At 35.9% G+C, this 17,642-nt stretch overlaps 1 protein-coding gene across 2 annotated transcripts in view; it reads left to right on the top strand.

The window, feature by feature from the left end:
• Positions 1 to 208: 208 nt before the first annotated feature.
• Lztr1 (Leucine zipper like transcription regulator 1) overlaps positions 209 to 17,642 on the top strand; it is a 34,662-nt gene continuing 17,228 nt past the window's right edge. Inside the window, exons 1-9 of one of the 2 annotated variants that reach the window (XM_083128623.1) lie at positions 209 to 438; positions 733 to 922; positions 5,557 to 5,709; positions 6,830 to 7,001; positions 8,415 to 8,551; positions 9,834 to 9,954; positions 10,604 to 10,767; positions 11,913 to 12,225; positions 16,551 to 16,751. In XM_083128623.1, coding sequence (XP_082984749.1) covers positions 5,567 to 5,709; positions 6,830 to 7,001; positions 8,415 to 8,551; positions 9,834 to 9,954; positions 10,604 to 10,767; positions 11,913 to 12,225; positions 16,551 to 16,751 — 1,251 coding nt within the window. In that variant the 5' untranslated portion in view covers positions 209 to 438; positions 733 to 922; positions 5,557 to 5,566. The remainder of the gene's footprint in view (positions 439 to 732; positions 923 to 5,556; positions 5,710 to 6,829; positions 7,002 to 8,414; positions 8,552 to 9,833; positions 9,955 to 10,603; positions 10,768 to 11,912; positions 12,226 to 16,550; positions 16,752 to 17,642) is intronic. The other variant, XM_083128625.1, reaches the window with a different exon arrangement.

Below are 17,642 nucleotides of genomic sequence, written 5' to 3'. Positions count from 1 at the left end.
CACTGCTAAATGATATTTTGAATTCATTTGAAAAATAATTTATTTATATTCTATAAAAACCAAATCATTTTCATATTTAATCGAGAGTCCATAACATATAACTTCGATTTTCTTTGTGAACTGTATAGTTGAAAGTAATTGAAATATACCGTGTGTCGGTGGTGTGGCTGCAGTAGGGGATGAATTGAATAAACATAGGCAACTGGTCACCATGCAAAATTTTCTGAAGTTGTAATTATTTCCGTTTTGTTTTTGGTAGCTCTTTTATTATGATAATATCTCATAATGTTGTAGCAATTGATTATTAATTGAATTTCAAGAAGAGTTTTCAGCCGAAAATTAAGTAATGAACTCTGATGCTGATCAGAAATCGGTCTGAGTGCTTGGGGGTGATGGATGCATTTTGACAATTGCAAGGTTAAGTTACAGGTTCAGGAAGTATGTATTCTTTTTTCATTATTGTTTTAGGTTTTTATGTGTTGAATGAAAAGTATAACTTAACGTATTGAATTATGGTTGTTTTATTACTATCATGGCTTAAACTAACATACAAGAAATATCGTTGTTAAATAATAATTAAATTTATTGCGAGATATTTTAAATTCATTGCGAGATTTTATATTCCAATGTTGAGTAAAATCAAGGTTACTTGGAATTCAGTTCATTGCACATGACCTTTAAAAATTCATTGCTGTCCAACGTCATGTATAAAATAGATATATTTCGTTTCAGTTTACTTCTGTTTCAAATATGAACATTTGGAGGACACAAATGGAACCCATGTTAATATCAATCGTTTGGAGACGTTCGCCTCATTTTCCCTGGGTGAAACTTGGACTTTCAACGTAGGAGTTACTTCATTTTTGGACTTAACAAATTTAATTTCGACCCACAATTCAGTGCCTGGCCTTGGTAAAAAGAGGTAAGTTACCTTCTTAGGTTTAATTTTAGCCTTCATTTTTTGTATCTTCATGTGTCAAAGCGTAAAACAGTGAGAAATAGTGTTGTGGACAGGTGAATCCGGCCAATTTCTAACATGCCTTTAAAGGGGACTCTATAGATAAATGCTGGTAGCCAGAGCATTGCGGAGGTTGGGCTGCGGTAGTGGTAGGAGGCGGTAGGTCAATTAAACCAGGGGCGGAGCCCAGAATCTGTCGAAATTTGGACTCAACAATTTCAAACGGCTGTACATTCGTAAATACTTGTTTCCGTGCTCCAAATTTTTGTTCTTCATAATTAGCATCACTTAATCTTCATAAAAAATAAAAAAACCCTCTGAAATCGAGGGTGTAGAATGGGATACCAGACCCCTTAACTATTCCTAACCTGCAAGCTTTGTCACCAGGTATTTATATTTTTGGTAACAGTTACTATCCTTCGGACACCTATGTATAACTTCTTAGTTTCGTCAATTTTTGACATTCATACTTACCTATCTGCTTCGCGGAACATTCCGTGAATGGTTTTTGGGGCTATCCATCCCAGAATTGGTGGTAAATTTAAACTAAAAAATTATTTTCGTTTGAAATTTTTGAGTCCAAATTTCCCACCAATTCCGGGCTATGCCCCTGGGTGCCCCCAACCGCTAACGAGGCCCCGCCTCCGCTCCGGCTCCCCGGCTTTCTCTATAGATTCCCTGTTAAAGGCATGTTAGAAATTGGCCGGAGTCACGTGCCCCCAAATGAGCCCCAAACTTTTAAATTTGAAGAAATCCGTTTTCAGGATACGGAAAACTTATCTGAATTTCACACAAAACACCTTCCCGATATTAGACAATACTACAGGAACTTAGTACGGTAAGTAGTTTCTTTTGTAGAAGTGAAGAAATCTGTCTGAAGGATAGTAAACTAGTACCATATTTTTTTTATGTTGTTAATTTGGTAACAGTTTGGTATAGCCAAAACACGTTGGAAACACAGACCAGGGGTTAGTCATCAAACGCACGGAACATTTTGTTCACGTAGTCGAAGGTAATGGAGGCAATAGCTTTTGTGCATCGCAGAGACATTAATGTCGAAAAATACATGTTTTACCAGCCGAATAAATTGAATGAAGGGAGAAAACTCTACCACGACCTTTCAAAAGTCTACAGAAACTCAGTTCCGTAAGTACTTTCTCCTGTAAAATTGAAGAAATGTGTTTTGCCTATATCAAACTGTTACTGTTAATTTTTACAAGGATTCTGTTTTTTATTTCCATGTTGTGGTAATGACATTCTTTGCAGTGTATGTCTTATGTTTTGCTATAATAAAGGAATTATATTGTTTATTTAAACAGAATAGCTTTTATTAGCATAAAGTAACTATTATACAAATTGGAATATACATCAAGTACAGTAGGTTCAGTAAAATTATTACCAATAATTCTAATTTTCATTTGATCTGTATGAGCAATTGTCATCATTCAAGTATGTTGTTTCCATTGTCATAACCCCCCTACCCATATTGTTTAAAGTGTAATGTATTGCAAGGCTAGACTTGATCCATTCCAGCGTAATGTGTGTGACTTTTTACACACAAAATTTAAGGTTCTAGACATGAGGTTGGATTAAAATATGGCCCAAGTTGCTTTTGTTTTATTGCAATTTCATCATGCTACGAATGCAATTTTTACATGGTTCGATTTCGATGTACGTCTCTTAACACATACTGCGGAGTTTTAGCGATTACTTAAGGTTTTGTTCAATATATGCTTTTGTGGTTAGGGTAGGCAGGTTAGGTTTGGTTCCCTTAGCATTAACATAAAGTCCCTAAATGTATTCTACTAAGGTTTCGATTTGCTTCTACATTCATACCCGCGCTTCTACGATATTTACTGTCGCTTGTCGATGGATAATATCTTGTCCACGAGAAGTGTGTAAGGTAATTTTCAAGTTGTTTTTTTCAACATAAATCACTTTTTTCCGAGTCCAAACAGTGCTCATAACTTTAAGGAAGGTACAAATAAAAAAAATAAAAGATTTTGTAGCAACAGCCCGGTTTTTTTCTAGTCACACCTCGTACTTTGTGATTTGACATACTCAAGAGATTTACTATGTAGAAATTTCATCCAAAAATGCAGGCTCGGCCAGGACTCTAACCTGGGTCTATAGCATACTGCATCATTTCTCTACCATGTGAAATTTGTAAAAAGTGGTAAGAGCACCAAACCTAGCCTGTCTGAGTTATTTTTATTACATTTACTTCCACACTAAATGATGCTTCATTCTTAGTTTTGGACTTTTAACCACTGTGTCAATTTTAAAAATACCAACGTTTCGAAGGCTGATTCTGCCTCTGTCCTCAGGGTAGTGTGTAATCTACTAAATCATACTTCAGTCCCTGGACACATGATGTGTTTGGGGGCGGTGTCTATATGGAGAGTGGGAATAAATAGTTGCCTTGGAGGATTGTTCTTGGTGGCCAAAGGCTCCACCTTATCTGCCGGTCACAAAGACCTCTTGTACACGAAGGTGCCAGGGAGGATTATTAGTGGCCCAAGCTCCACCTTGTCTGGTGGTCATGTCAAGACCTGTTTTTCTATGTAAGCTGCCAGGGAGGATTATATTGCGGTTGCCCAGCCTCCACCCTGTCAAAGGATTGATACTGCTGGAAATCAACCCCAAAAATGCAATACTCCTTCAGTGGGCATACAATTCTTCCAATGCGTGTGCTACACTGATCCTCATTTGTATGCTGACTGGCCAAATCAGGGTTGGAGATGTATCTGTATTCATGTACAAAAGGTCCTTGTGACCGACATACGAGGGGGAGCCTTGGCCACCGAGAATAATCCTCCAAGGCAATCATTTATGTCACTCTCCATATAGACATGGACACAGTCTCCAAACACATCATGTGTCCAGGGACTGAAGTATGATTTAGTAGATTACACACTATGAAGACGGAGGCAGAATCAGCCTCTGAAACATTGGTATTTTTAAAATTAACACAGTGGTTAAAATTCCAAAACTAAGAATGAATGAATCCACTGATCAGCTACAAAGAATAAATAATGCTTACATGAGTAAATTAGGAATTCTTACTATCCCGTTTGTAGTGAAGAATTGAGGTGTAATCATGAAAGTGGACAAATATTGAAATTTTTCTTTAATATACAAGTTTTTAAAGATTAAGTCTGGTGCATATTTGATACCTTGGAACTGCTTAATGTTTTATTATGTGATTTTTCTGCCATGTGACATGTTTTGTCCCTGTTACCACGTGGCAAGAAAAGTATAATTCCAGGGTATGAATGTACATTTCTTTCCAGTGTTTTTGCTTCAGATGTCATTTTACATTCATAGTTTATGAGTGTTGGGTTTGATTCTGTTAATATTTGCATTTTATTTTGTTTTTACCTGTGGGCATACAATGGATTTCATAAAGGAAAGAAGTGTGGAAATACTCTATTGTATGAGGGATTTCACTTAAAGAGGACTTTTTTTTATTTGTGTGTGTATGTGGAAAGTAAAAATGAATGCATGAGGAGTATTCCATCCAACATTTCAACATGTTTCCAACCTTACAAACAGTCCTGGCATTCTTTCCGATAGGGTGAGTGCTAAATCAGTGCTCAAAGTGTGTATAAGTGGGAGGGGATGGAGGGATGCTACAGCCCCAGTTATGAAAATTTGCATAAAACATCCCCTCAGCCAGAATAATTTGATTAAGCATCACTTGCTTCATTGTCTCCAAGTAGAATTATGCAAGCATCCTTCACAGCTAGGAATTTCCACTGAGCACTGGGATGAAGTCAAATTACACGAGTATATCCACTTCTAACTACTAAAGTACATGTGTTTGTAAGAACATTATCACTAGGCCTCGGAAGTTGAGGAAAAATCCTTTTTTTCCCTAGTGTCCGAAGACGAGGCCCAACATAATATATGTTCATTTTGGGTCATTGTAGGCCAGAAAAAGGTGGGTTTTATTTGTCCTTTTTCCCTTTTTCGGCATTTTTTTGGGCTTATTTGTCCTCTTTTAGCCTGTTTTTAGGTCTTAACGGCTTTTTTTTGGCAACCACCTTCTTTCGACTACGTTTTTACTGCCCATTCTCAATTCGAATCATCATCAGTTCATCACCTCTTAAACATCCTTTCTGTAGTAAAGAAATAAAAAGAAAGAAATATATTTGAACCATCCCTGAAACGAGAGAAAAACATTTTTGGACGACTGAAGCAGGTACGGTACAAAGTCCTTTAACCGTAACTTGTGTGGAAAGTCGTGCTGTAAGTGGCAACTTTCTCTTGTTTTGAACCATTCAGTTTTTTCGCACTGTGTGTTCCATACCACCAGAATTTTGTATTTTTTTATTCATTAAATATGTAATTAAAATGAAGTTATTAATTACTTTGGATCACATTTATACGTCCTTTTTCCCATTTTTAGATCTTTTTTTTTTTGGCAATTTATAGGTCTTCAACTTCCGAGCCCTAATTATCACCCTTGTTTTTGGCTAAGATGAAATGGGTGGGGGTGGAAAGGGGGTGACAAGCTTTTTTGGCACCATGTTTGATTTTGTTTCTTATTCTCTTGCCTTTCCTTCAAACTCACTGTTATTATTCCTCCATTCCAGATCTTCTACAATGGCAATTGCTCAGCCCCTGAGCATGGAGTTTGACCATTCCTGGCCAGAGACAGCCGAATGTTTAACATTGGATTTTGGCCCATTTGAAACCGTTCACACATGGAAACGGATGCCAGAATGTGACGAGTTTGTGGGTGCAAGGTAAGATTCCTAGTAATGGGAGGAGCAAATTAGTTTTTTTCTTTATTATAATTATTCTGCTGACAGATTCATCATTTATTAATGTTTTCTTGGTATATTGATTAATATTTATTGACCTTATGCATGTAATTAATACTCTTGTTCTAGGTTCTTTTTCTGAAATGCATGAAAGCCTCATACATTATGTCGTTCAGTTTCCATTGTGGATTGGGGCCTCCCCGACGGCGCAGCGGTAGCGTCGTCGCCTTGTAATCAAGGGGTCCTGAGTTCGATACCCGGTGGTGGAACAAGTGGTTCGGATCCCACTTTAAACTGTAGGTCCAGTCCCGATTAACCTTACTGTGCATAAAGTGGACTTAAAACAACAAATCAATCAATCAATCAATCCATTGTGGATGGGACAGAGTGATTGGTCCTCTATTGGTGTCAGTGATTGGTTTATCGGTGAAATAATGGTAACTTTACTGATCACATGTATCCATAAATATCTTATAATTTAGTGCAATATGTTGCCATTTTCTTACATAAACATGTAACATATTAAAGTAAATATCAAAACATGCTGCTTCTTTTGCACTGCACTCATCTTGTAATATACATTTATTATGGAGGTCAGTGAACCATTCAGGTTCTTCAAGGACCATTTGGAGTCTTATGTTAGTACTTTATCGGCGTTGGCCAAAATTTCATGTCTATCCATTCCTAGTTTCTACATTAAATCCTTGACAATTTATATTGGATTAGTATAATATTAGTTAATAATATTGATATTTAATGTTTGTTATCTGTTCTTCATAATATTTATATATTTTGTTCATTCATTGAGCATTCCAGAAACATTATTTATGCAGTGTTCAAGTGCATAATACCTTTCCCACTCACAATGAAATTTGAGAAGGCTATCTTGGTAAGGAAAGAAGCATTTGTCATGTCCTTAAAGATGTAATCCCAGCATTTACTTGAAATAACTTATGTAAACCACAAGATTGTTGTCATTTTTCAGGCTCATTCACAGAGCAGATGCAAATGATACTTATTTCTTGGATTATTGTGCTAGTGTGATTGTAATTGTTTCAAAGAAGTCAATTCTTCTCACCGACCATTAATATTTATCTTGCAGACGAAGTAAGCACACGGTGGTCGCATACAAGGATGCCATCTACGTGTTTGGTGGAGACAATGGAAAGAGCATGCTGAATGATCTACTCAGGTTCGACGTAAAGGAGAAGTCCTGGGGGAGAGCCTTTGCAACTGGCACACCTCCTGCTCCCCGCTATCACCATTCTGCAGTGGTAAGTTTGTATTGTCTCCTGCATGCAACATTTCTGCCCCTGTTGATAAAACAGGCTAATGCTGCCATAACTTATTGCATGTGCTGTAGTTTTAATGCTGTCTCTAATTCAACCCTAAGTGATTAAAAGGAGAGTGTCTGCTTTCCATGTAATCCTGCCCCTGCATTGCCAAGTGTGCAGTATACATAAACACATCATCGTCACTTTCATTCAGTTTGTTTCAGTGTTTATATCAATGTGAAGGGAAGACTGTATACAGTGAAAACAGCGACGGAATACTTAATGTTGATTTTTTTGACAACTAAACAAGCGAAGTAAGTTAAACATGGAGACACCCAAGCATAGGGGAAAAGGAACATTTTCTTCTGCGGGGATTGCAAGAGACTTTAACAAATGACTGTTGACTTTAGTTTGCCAGTCTTTCTCTTTTTGGTAAGGTTGCACAATGTTTTAGGATTATCTCTTTTATTAGCTTATATTTGTTATGTTTTTCCTGTCTTGCATACTTTCTTTTATGTTCTTTATTTGCGATCACATCAATTTTCTGCACAATTGCTATTAAATATCCTATTGCTTATTTTATTTGTAATAAATTATTGTGTTCCTGAGAAAGATTCAATGGAACATCTAGCAAATGAGAAAACTTGGCTACTGTAATGAAGAAACATTATGTGATCTCTATTTTAGCGTTCTTTCAAGGTATCCTGTGTTTTCAGAAGGTTCTTGATAACCTAAGAAATGAATGGCTCATAAAGATTGGGTACAGACTCCTTTCTGTGTACCACATTGTAATGAATCTTCCATCATGTGATTTTTTCTGCAGGAATATTGTACAAAATGGCTACCCAACACTCATTTTTTACACAATGTCCGAAAAACATAAAATGATCATTGCAAGAGTAAATAATAATAATAATAATAATTCATTATTTGTAGAGAGAGAGAGAGAGCAATAATTTTCAACACTGACTTTTGGTTCTAATTTGCCCACATGCTGAAAATATTTGTTTTCCTAACCTAGTTTTTCACAAATAAAAAAGGCTACAAGTACATTAGTAATATTTTTTGAGGCTTTTATAAAATATTTTGAGTGCTGATGTATTTTTTTCTGACATCTATGTTATTTCATTGAAGTTTGTGTAAAGTTTTAAAGACATCTGGTTAAGGAGAGAAAAAAATAAAATGTAAGGAGGATCTCAAGAGTGACAGCGAACACATATTTAATGATATTTTGAAGTGGTATAAAATTAAATCCGTTTGAGGTTGAGTGATAAATATTCATGCGGTTTCTTTCAACCATACAGGATGGGTGTGCACCAAATTTCAGCAACATCAGAGACGGAGGGTGCATGACTGTTCTTCTAATGACGTGGAATGACCCCACAACTAATGGGGATTTTTTTTTTCTTTCAGGTGCATGAAACCTCCATGTTTGTTTTTGGTGGCTACACAGGTGACATTCATTCCAACTCCAATCTGACAAACAAGAACGACCTGTTTGAGTACAAATTCCAAACTGGCCAGTGGATAGAGTGGAAGTTCCCCAGCAAGTAAGCCAGTGCAGTTATTTATCCTGAGATGAGTGTTGCATTGGGATAAAGCTCGGGTAGGCCTTTGGCCAATACCAGGGCAGTTTTTTTTTTGTTTTTTTTTTAATTTTCCGCTCCTTTCGAAAAACCGCTATGATGTTCCAAAATCTTAAAATCTACATACGCTTAGAATTCCTTCTTCAGTATTCATTTGTATCTTCATGTGGTTTTTTCACTGTTGTCTAGATATGCTCAATAATTTTGTGGTTATTAAACTATTGAGAATTGATAGTGTCAAATAGTAACAGGGTGTCTACGCATCTGGAAATCCTGGAAATGTCAGGAAAATTTACTTTGTTTCTGGAAAATTCAACATTTTTGTAGTAGTGTGCTGAAAGTAGGTTTTTGAACAAAGAAAAAGTGACAAGCAGAAATTTTTTAATTTGTTGGGTACAATCGACAATTCAGATTGATATGCTGAATATTACTGCTAGTTACAGTAGAAATTGTATACAGTGGAACCTCGATTATATGTTTTTTCCAGGGACCAAGCTGAAAAAACTTAAAATACGGAAAATTTTATAACATTTTGCTATGCTGAGACCATGAAGATTAAACATATAATGTGAAAAAATGTAAAATATAGGAACATAAGATTCGGGTTCCACTGTATTAAATATTGCAGAAAAAGGATGTGTTTTGAACTGTTTTATGTACAAATCTACTACAGTAAGTGGCTATTGGAATTTGCCACTTTCTGGTTACAATTTTTGGGTTGTGTTTCAGAGGTATTAGAATTAATACATATTTTATTACTGACTTTTACCATATTTGTGAATTATTTATGCTATGATTGTCATTTTTTATATAAAGAAAATAATTCTTTAGTAACCATAAGTCAGTCCTGCAGTTATCACTTCTACATGTGAAGTGAATATTATAATAACTTGGGTAAGTCAGATTCTAAGTGTAGTGTTAGCTAAAATATAGTGAAATTCTTAAAATATAGTAAAATTCTTACATGTTTAAATATATGAATTGCCCTATTGGCTTTAGTCTGAAAGATTTTGTTTCTTGGTCTGGAAAACCTGGAAAAAGCAGTGCATTTTGTTTTTATGACATTGTAGACACCCTGAGTAAGGTAATGATCATCTATTTGCTTTGTTTATTTATGTCATGACTTCCACCATCTGTCTTTGAAGCAACGTCCCTAATGCAAAAGTACTTTTAGCATCACATTGCTATCAATAAATTACACACTGCTCTGTAGTTTGCCGTAGCTCGTGCTTAATTTCTTTTCCAGAACAAGACTGCCAGTTGCTCGTTCAGCTCACGGTGCTGCTGTATATGAAGGCAAGTTGTGGATATTTGCGGGATATGATGGAAATGCAAGGCTCAATGATATGTGGACAATTTCTTTACTAGTAAGTTGTTATAATGAACCTTCTTATGGAATGAGGTGTATGTGTACAAGTTTTCATGAAATGCCTCTCTTAGTTTTTGTCGTTTGAAATTCATTATCGGTGTTTACTGTTGAGGTTCATGTTTCATACAGTTTATGCATCTTGAAGTACTGAATCGGATGCTCCTTCCTACTTCACTTTCTTCATATTGACAAAGCATTGAATAGATTCTGTGAATTATTTTTCTTTTTTTTTTAAGTTATTTTGAATCAATTTTAACCATGTTTTAACCTTTCACATGTCTTGCATTTAAACTTTCCAGGTAATTGTAATTGTACTTGTCAAGAATGAGGACAGTTTGTATCACAGAAGGAAGAATATTTTTTGTATTCAAGTCAGGTCACAAAATGTCCACTGTGGTAAGCACAATTGCAGACAATTTTAGCCTTTGAAAGTTGTTTCTTGTAGTGATCGTCTTTGATATAAGTTTCACAGTCAAGTGATGTCAGTTTCTGCGGTGGTCAACTGACCCATTTTGCACCCACGAGCACGTACATTAATACTGGTCTTCAATAAATCATTCAGGTTTTTTTATGGGTGGTTTTTATTTTGAATTGAACCAAAAATATTAGGTCTTTGTATCCCTTGAAATTCAATTTCTCTCTTCCAGGGTGACAGCAGGTGGTGGGAAGAGGTTGCGCAAGCAGGGAATTGTCCCCCAACGTGCTGTAACTTCCCCGTTGCAGTGGCTCGAGAATCCATGTTTGTCTTCAGTGGACAGAGTGGAGCGAAGATAACGAATAGCCTCTTCCAGTTCCACTTCAAAGACAAGTGGTTAGTTTTTTATGTAGTTCGCATGGGATTTTGGAATTCATTCTGCATAGGAGGTTGTTGGGGAGAGGAATATTCTGCTTCCAGATTCTGTGTTATTTTATAGATATATGTATATGATTGAAACATAACATGTAATATATTTATGGATGAGACTATACAGTGGGATCACAATATTACATTTTACTGATATAATTTACTACATTGTAAGTGTCTAGGCTCCGGAAGAACCTTTAATCTATTTTTCTGCTAATTCTTCACAATTCAGCAGTTGTTAATTAATTATATGAGTTAATCTAAATAATAGTTACATTAAGATATCTATGCATGCAACTTTACATTTTCCTCCACTGGTTTATGCCTAACAGAGTATCTGTACATAATAATGTCAATGTGCAAAATGCATATGTGCCATTCCCTTGCTATTTGGTATAGCAGCATAAGCACACCAGGATATAACTTCAATTTGATTCTCCTGATATAAGGGCCTCCCCAATGACATAGTGGTAGTGTAGTCACCTTATCATCATCGGGTCCTGGGTTTGATCCCCACTTTAAGCTGTAGGTCCAGTCCTGATTAGCCTTACTGTGCATAAAATGGACTTAAACCACCAAATCAATCAATCTTCTGATATAACTAGGAAAGGTAAATAGTTGCTTTCCTATCTCTTGGGTTAATTGCCATGATGAGTATGAATTCATGTTTTGGGAATAAATGACACTGTTGATAATAATTAGACGTAGGCGACTTACTTTTTCCACGAAACTTACTTGTAGAATTTCTGTTAATTCATTCTTGAGTGAAGCAACAACTTCTGACACCGAAATTAATAGAACCTCTACAAGTAAGTTTCGCAGGAAAATTACTAACTCGCGTACGTCTAATTATGAGGAAGAATAAGATGAAATCAATAAAATCAATCAGAACCTAAACGGGCATGCTTAAGCTCCAACAAACAGTTCTTCATTTTTAATATTTTCATGCCCACTTTTCTCTGCAAAATCATTTACTTTATTATAAATTAGACATAGAATGAGTATGTACTGAAGATATGAATTGTGTTCAGGATAATCCCATACATATGCTGTGCAACCTGACTTTTGGTGGACCCTGCATTTAAATTTTGATCCTCTCCTATTGTTTCCAGCTGGAGCCGTATCTCAACAGAGCACATTCTCCGAGGGGCACCTCCTCCTCCTGCTCGCCGTTACGGCCACACGATGGTGGCCTTCGACAGGCACCTGTACGTATTTGGAGGAGCTGCCGACAGCACCCTCCCGAATGATCTCCATTGTTATGACTTGGACACGCAGACGTGGTCCATCGTGCAACCATCCAGAGACTCCCAAGTCCCCTCTGGTCGTCTCTTCCACGCAGCAGCTGTGATAGGGGATGCAATGTACATATTTGGCGGAACTGTTGATAACAATGTCAGAAGTGGAGAAATGTACAGATTCCAAGTAAGTGCACGTAGTCATAGGTCCTTGTTATATGGCCATGAGGATGAAACACTTGACATCATAAATCAAAATAATAAATGTAAATTGAAGATGTTCGTCGACTTTTTTAATTGGGACTTTGTGTTTATCTCTATTTCAAACCAGTTAATATACTTTATAATAGAAATTTTGGCTGATACCAATAACCGATATTTGCCTTCTTGAAGCAGGCACTCCAGTGCAATAATTTATTACTTTTAATCCCATCTTGTAATTGTAATAATAAATAACTCGTGGCTCGACAGCCCTTGATGGGCCTTGGCCTATCTCTCAACTGCCAGTCTCCCTCCCACAATCCTACCTAGAGGTGTGCAGATCTTCAACCGGTGATGGTGTGACATGAGGTCAGCATGTGACCCAGGGTTGCTAAGCGACTGGAAAACCTGGAAAACAGGGAAAAGTCAGGGAATAGTCAGGGAATTTTGCATATTTTCTGGAATTTACGTGCATTTTGGAGTTGCAGGAGAACCAGTTACAAAATGAATGAACGGTTCATTTCCACTTCCGAATTTGGTTCTTGTGATTGCAGTTCCCCCAAAAGATTCAGTTCAGAAACTTGTTCCTCTCGTCATTAAGACTTCTAGTCTGTTACGTACAAAATTACGGTTCCTTTGCATTTCGATTCTATATTTATTCACTCTTGGATCTAGGTTCTTGGATCCGTTCATTTTGCGACTTGTTCTTCTGAACCTGTTCAAGACCGGAATTTGGAGAGTCCTGAGATTTTTCCTTAGAGAACAAGCTATTCAAGATGAAACCTACGCACCAGCCATCCTCAGAATTTCTTGCGGAGAAAATGTTGCTTTAGCTTTGTGTGTGGTGATTAAATTTCTGTGCCAAATATAACATAATTAGTCCACTACAACATGGTTTCCAAAAGGGTAAATCAACAAGTACAACTACTTCTCAATTTATTGAGATAGTGATGGATGCATTAGAAGATAATGAGATACCCTGTGCTATTTTGATGGATCTGTTCAAAGCCTTTGACTGCTTACACCACTCTATGCTCAAGCAAAAAATATACAATCTTGGCATTAGAGGAAATACATACAAACTGATAAATTCTTTTCGTACGGATAGACCGCAGTACACCCAGATAGTACATACTGAAAACTCCGTGGTTCACAAAATTATATCTGACACTGAATATGCAAAAACAGGAGTCCCTCAAGGCTCCACACTAGGCCCGCTACTGTTCATACTATATACCAATGACTTACCCTCCCCAGACAATACAAATATTTTAACATACGCAGATGACACAACCATAACATGCAGTGCAAATACACAAGAACAATTAGAAAGACAAACCTACATATCAGTAAATATAATAACTCAGCACTTAAATTCATATAACTTGAATGTAAACTATCAAAAAACAATGTATATGACTTTCAATCCTGGAAATAAACCCAATTTTGATAATATAAACTTACAAATAGATGATAATCAAATAAATTATGAAAATCCATTTGAATTTTTAGGTTTAGTTATTGATGACAAATTAAGATGGACATATCATATTGACCATGTATGCAAAAAAGTAGGGAAAAACTTCTATCTCCTAAAACTCCTAATACAATATCATGTGTCTGAAATAAACACAAATCTATACTATGGACTTGTATATCCATACCTAGAATATTGCATAATAGCATGGGGAGGAGCTGCGCAGGAATACACTCAAAGATTGCTTACTCTACAGAAAAGAGCAACACAGTATATGTTCAAAATACCAATTAGAAACTCATGTAAAAAATTATTTAGAAAAAATTAAATTATGACCATATATTCCCTATATATTTACAAAGTAATTGAATATGTACTAAAACACCGTAAATTAGATAAGAATTCGACCGTCCATCACCACAACACACGTCAAAAAGAGAATTTCCACATGCAAGCACACAGACTTGTTCTTTCAGACAAATCACCTCATGTTGCAGAAATAAAATACCATAACATACTTCCCACACACATCAAACAAATTACAGAAACTCACAAGAAACTGAAAGCAATTAAACAGTATTTAACAGATATACCTCTATATAATATCAATGAATTTCAATAGTTAAACTGGATTAGAAATTTGAAGCATTTAGATTCTTTTGATATTGTATGTCTCCTATATTTGGATTTTCTCTTTTACAAGTTTAGTATGTGACACTTATAACTATGTTTTAACCCATATGATTTATTTTTATTTTTGTGTTGGCATTTTGTTCTTTTTATTGTAATCCTACTCCATTTGTAATATTTAGTATTGTGTGACGTTTTCCACACCCATGGATATGGGTCTACGGAAATAAAGAATTTATTATTATTATTATTATTATTATTATTATTCTGCAAGAACACACCCGTTCGGAACCCGTTCTCTTTTGATACATGAAGCGGAGCAGGTTGTTGTTCGGACAGTTCATTGGTTTTGGATCTGCAATAACTGTATACTCCTTGAACCAAAGACAATGTAATACTTTCTGCCTTGAAGAGCAGAATTTCACGTAAACTGATTGTGGTTGACGTCACACTGGACGGGTGCGGATGCCTAGTAAAAACAAAGGGACTCACTACTTCCTTCCCCCTGTGAACTCATTCTGTGAATTTGAGTTCTTCGTTTGCGACTCGTTCAGAAGCAACGTGATCAACTAGTTCATTTGCTCATTGTCGTAGTTTCTACATTGCAGAGATGTGTTACACCCGAGAAATTTGTGATTTTATGCAGTATCAGTGACGTCATTATTCGAATATGCACGTGTTTTGTGCATGTAGAATGAATTTATTTTTTTAAAAACTGGTGCGAAATAGAGGAATTAAACGTACGCTGGTCACACATCGTTGTTAAGTTAGGAATGTTGGTTTCATGCCAATAGTAATTTTACGTATTTTTTGCATGTAGAATGAAATTATGCTGAAAAGTGGTGAAAATGAGCCCAAGTTCCTTTTGTTTTATTACGATTTCATCATACTACAAATGCAGCTTTTACATGGTTCGATTTAGATTTAGTATGTCTGTTAACACATACTGCAGAGTTTTAGCAATTACTTAAGATTTTGTCAATTTATGCTTTTGTGGTTAGGTTAGGAAGGTCAGGTTTGGTTGTCTTAGAATTAAAATAAAGACCCTGAATGCACTCTACTAAGGTTCCAATTTATTTCTACATTCATTCCCACTAGTTTACGATACTGTAGCCTGTCAGCCGGAGAATACCTTGTCCGTGGGAAGTGCGTATGATTGCGTATGGTGTTTTGAAGTTTTCTTTTCAACATAAATAACTTCGAATCCAAACAGTGCTCATTATTTTAAGGAAGGGTCAAATTTTGTGTCACAATGATTGCCGAAATTCTGTGATAGTCTTCCTGCTAGGAAAATTTGAAAAAATCATAAAACATTCGGAACTGTTACCTTTTAATAGGCAGATTTCTATGTTTTCCGTAATATAAAATTGGTTCCAGCATGTGGAAAACTCAAGTAATGGAGATATTTGATTCCAAAGAATGGCCCATGTATATATTTTTTTTAGGTGTATGGTGGGTCACCAGCCCCATTCACGTTCTGAATTTCCGAAATATGTACTATTTTCAATAAATTAAAAAATATAATCATTAAACTTATTACATGTTTTCTAAAGGTACATGACCTAATTTTCTTTTGTTTCTCATTTGTAGTGATATAATTGAGGTTGTATACAGGTTACATTGTACAGCTTTGATATATGCCACATTTTTTATTGATTTTTACACCACTTTAATTGTAATGACTTAGTGAAAATGCGGAAGTACAATAATTTTTATTTTTCATTGAATAGCATTGTATTAATCACTTGGTAAATTTTCAACTAATAACTGTGTATATTCATATTCATAATAATTAACGTGTCTGCATATTTTATTGAAAAACATGAGGTTCAAAAGCAAAAATCATGACAACAAACATGTCTGGAAAAATTTCATTTCTGGTCTGGAAAACCTGGAAAAGTCAGGGAATTTCATAATCAAAAAATCGTAGCTACCCTGACACGGCCACAGAGGAGGACCATCTTGTATTAATTGGATTCATGGCTGGCTCCTTGGAAAAGGGGACTGACGCTGTGCCTGAGTTATTGTTAGTTTTGTGTACCCCTATGTTCAGTATAAGTTAATACCGAATCTCATTATTGAATTACAATGATTATATTTATGAATTTCGACTTTCTTGTTGTAACAAGTTTTGTCTAAGTATAGTTACAGTGTTTATTTTTATTTATTGTATATTTGCATTTAATCTGTTGCCTTCCTTCCAGTTTTCATGTTACCCAAAATGCACCCTGCATGAGGACTTTGGAAAGCTCCTGGAGAGCCGCCAGTTCTGTGATGTTGAGTTTGTGGTGGGGAGCGAAGAAGTGAGGATCCCAGCCCACCTGGCCATGGTCGCTGCCCGGTCGCAGTGGCTGCGGAGCAGAATCAGGCAGGCAAGAGAAGCTCGGGACAAACATTTGGAGAAGGTACAATGCTGCTTCCATGGCACTTATTTTTTGGATCTTCACTGAGCTGAAAAAATGTTCTTTTTTTTTTCTTATTTTTTTTCTTTTTTAGAAAAACTCCATGTTCAGTTATGAAAAGACTATATTAACAATATATTCTGTAGGGAGGTATTAGCTAATAGTCAGGCTGTATTTCCCACCCTCTCGTTTCTCCCTTAAGAACAACAGAGTTCCTTTTATCTGTACATCATAATTATATACTTGACTTGGTGCATTGAAATTAACACGTCCTTTCCTAATTCCCTTTCTTGTTATACAAATGTTTATTGTTAGTTTTTGATTTCTTCAACTTGATTTCTGTATTTATTCAATATTTAGACCTTTCACTGATAATGTCAGGATAGTGACTGACCTTTATGTACATATCTTGTAACGTCTGTTGCCATGAGAATTACGACTGTGTTTTGTCTTTAATTCGGGTTTGGAGTTTTAGAAAGTAGTTATGGAATTATGCATATTATATTATAACAAACTTCGCATATATATAACTGTACACTGGTCCTGAACATGAGAGCAATGTATGCGCTCGAAATGTTGGAAGCTGACGCAGATTTAATCTGGCTGGTAACCCAAGAACACCTTTTTGAATCATGTCGCCAGGAAAGCTACAATTCATATTTACGCATATAAGTGTTTTATCTTGCTAAGAAGCAAAGTATACATCCTGTTCTTAGTAAAAACTAGACTTTGATTTTATTTGAACAACAAATGACAAAGATATTACCCATACCCTGAGAGGCATCAAGTGAATGCTGAAGGTCTTCATGTGATCATTTTTTTTTAGGGTGTTTTAGTTCAATCATATTTCTTTTGACTGAAAGAACATGTCAAAATAAATGCAACTTAAACAAG

The sequence above is a fragment of the Lepisma saccharinum genome, chromosome 9, assembly GCF_977018435.1.
Source record: "Lepisma saccharinum chromosome 9, izLepSacc3.1, whole genome shotgun sequence".
Taxonomy (NCBI): Eukaryota; Metazoa; Arthropoda; class Insecta; order Zygentoma; family Lepismatidae; genus Lepisma; species Lepisma saccharinum.
Note: the sequence above shows the minus strand (reverse complement) of the source record. Positions and strands in the feature narration are given on the sequence as shown.